Raw genomic sequence first — 2,369 nt, forward strand, 5'->3', positions numbered from 1 at the left:
TTCTGGTTTTATTTTGATGTGCTGCTGGTTTTATTCTGCTGGTTCTGTGCTGGTTCTGCTGGTTTTATTCTGGTTTTATTTTGATGTGTTTCTGGTTTTATTCTGATGGTTCTGTGCTGGTTCTGCTGGTTTTATTCTGGTTTTATTTTGATGTGTTTCTGGTTTTATTCTGATGGTTCTGTGCTGGTTCTGCTGGTTTTATTCTGGTTTTATTTTGATGTGTTTCTGGTTTTATTCTGATGGTTCTGTGCTGGTTCTGCTGGTTTTATTCTGGTTTTATTTTGATGAAATCGGAACACGAAGACGGTGACCAACAATGAAGACGAAATCGAAATCGAAATCGGAATCGGAATCTGTTTAAGATGAAGAAATCGAAATCGAAATCGATTTGGGAGCTTTTGAATTGGGGCTGTTTGTTGATAATTTTTAATTGAAATCGGAATCGATTTGGGAGCTTTTGAATCTATTTTTAATAATAATTTTTAACAATTATAATAATGATTTTAAAAATATAAATTATATTTTTTAATTAGAAATAATATAATAATAATTTTATTTCACGTATGCGTCTGCCACGTCAGCTTTTTTTTGACACGTCATTAAAAAAATGCCAACTCATGATGATTTGGACTCAAATTCTGTTTGGGGGACTAAAACTGGGGAGAAACAAAATGGGGGGACTACTTTCAATTTTCACCTATAATAGGGGGACCAAAAGTGCAATTAAGTCAAAATAGTAATATATCTTGTATTTAAGCATATCTTATGATAACGAAATTGATTATACTTATTTAGTAATGAATGTGGTCTTGAAAAACAAGGCACGTGTCATTAGTATTTATATAATCAAATATAAAACTTTGTAGTCAAGGGATCCTTTAGAGTTTCGATATTTGTGTGGTGATTAATTTTCTATTTTAACTACGTGAGAACACACTTTTGGTTAATCAATAATTTTTTTTTTATGAAATACATAATTTTAATATCAAAGAAGTTGAATTGCAGGCTTGCATTTTCTATCTCATATAAGTCTTTTATAAGAGCTGAGTTATATTTTAAGAGAATTGAATTGTGTGTCGAAGCTTGATAATAAACATTAGAAAATTTTATTTGATATCCATAAAATTATACTCTTACCTCCGTATGTTAATAAAAACCCATTTGATCCCTTTTATTAAAAAAATGGAAGATATCCAACAAACTTATGAATGGAAAAATTTGTGGAAAAAATCAATTGTACCGACAAACATTTATGAATACATTTGTTTCGAGAAAAAAAAATTTAAAATTTTTAAAATACATTTATTTTTAGGTAAACTTAAAATTGATTTTTTTCTGAAAAATTAAACCTTTTGATTTTTCAAAATTAATTTTTATTCCAGTAAACTTAAATTAAGTTTTTTAAAACATATTTGTCTTATAAAAACCATAAAACATTTAGTTTTTCGAAACAGAAATTGAATATGACAGGATATGCCATTTTTTATGTCTTTGCTTTTTAAAATAAAATAAAATAAAATAAATAATTTGGATGGAATGGGAGGTACGAATATAATGAAAGAGTTATGAGGTATAATTTTCTAAAATGTGTATATTATAGGTAAGTTATAATTTATTAAACAATATTTCTCCTTCACTTGTCTAGTACACTCTTAAACCTCATAATTTCTTAAATAAATGGAGTCATCTCTAGCTTTTGCCTCTTAAATCACTTTTGCAACGTATATATTACAGTGATCAATCTTTTACAAACTTTCTTTATCTTTTATCTTAAATTAAATGTTTATTTTACATTCTACATATAAAAAGTAATTTTGATCGTTTTTGTATCTGTTTTACTAATGTATTATATTAGTCAAATTTGCACCTACCGTAAAATTGAAACACAAAATAAAAATTTAAATATTTCAATTATTTTAAATCTATGAAAACAAAATAAAAGACTTATTATTAAATTTTTTTTATCTTATTTAATGCAGGAAATTACAGGGGTTTTTATGAAAAATTGTTTTTTGCATTATCCAATGTATAGAGATATTTACCCATTGTGGGCTCTAGCTGAGTATCGCAAATGTGTTCCATTGCCTTCCAATGCTGCTTAACTTTAAAAGTTGTTAGCATGAAAATGACAAAGCCATATCAATAAAGAAACAATCAAGCAAATAAAACTAATCAAATTGGACAATACTCTAGGCTATTTCCCACATATTTTGATTAATTTTTCTTTCATGTTACCTTATGTGTTCATATATGTGTACCTATGGAGTTTCGTGCAACTCGTTGGTACACAGTGTGTGAGGTTGTTGTAATTTTTAGAATAGTGAATTTAAATCATAATCATAAAAAAAATGTATTGATGTGTTCTTCCA

At 27.2% G+C, this 2,369-nt stretch overlaps 1 protein-coding gene across 3 annotated transcripts in view; it reads left to right on the forward strand.

Annotated features, from left to right (window-relative positions):
* Positions 1-2,369, forward strand: part of LOC101514948 (beta-amyrin synthase-like) — a 13,716-nt gene extending 11,347 nt beyond the window's left edge. For all 3 annotated transcript variants that reach the window (XM_027335407.2, XM_073370507.1, XM_004507505.4), the window contains one exon: positions 1,980-2,369. In XM_027335407.2, coding sequence (XP_027191208.1) covers positions 1,980-2,001 — 22 coding nt within the window. In that variant the 3' untranslated portion in view covers positions 2,002-2,369. The remainder of the gene's footprint in view (positions 1-1,979) is intronic.

This window comes from Cicer arietinum, chromosome 6 (genome assembly GCF_000331145.2).
Source record: "Cicer arietinum cultivar CDC Frontier isolate Library 1 chromosome 6, Cicar.CDCFrontier_v2.0, whole genome shotgun sequence".
Taxonomy (NCBI): domain Eukaryota; kingdom Viridiplantae; phylum Streptophyta; class Magnoliopsida; order Fabales; family Fabaceae; genus Cicer; species Cicer arietinum.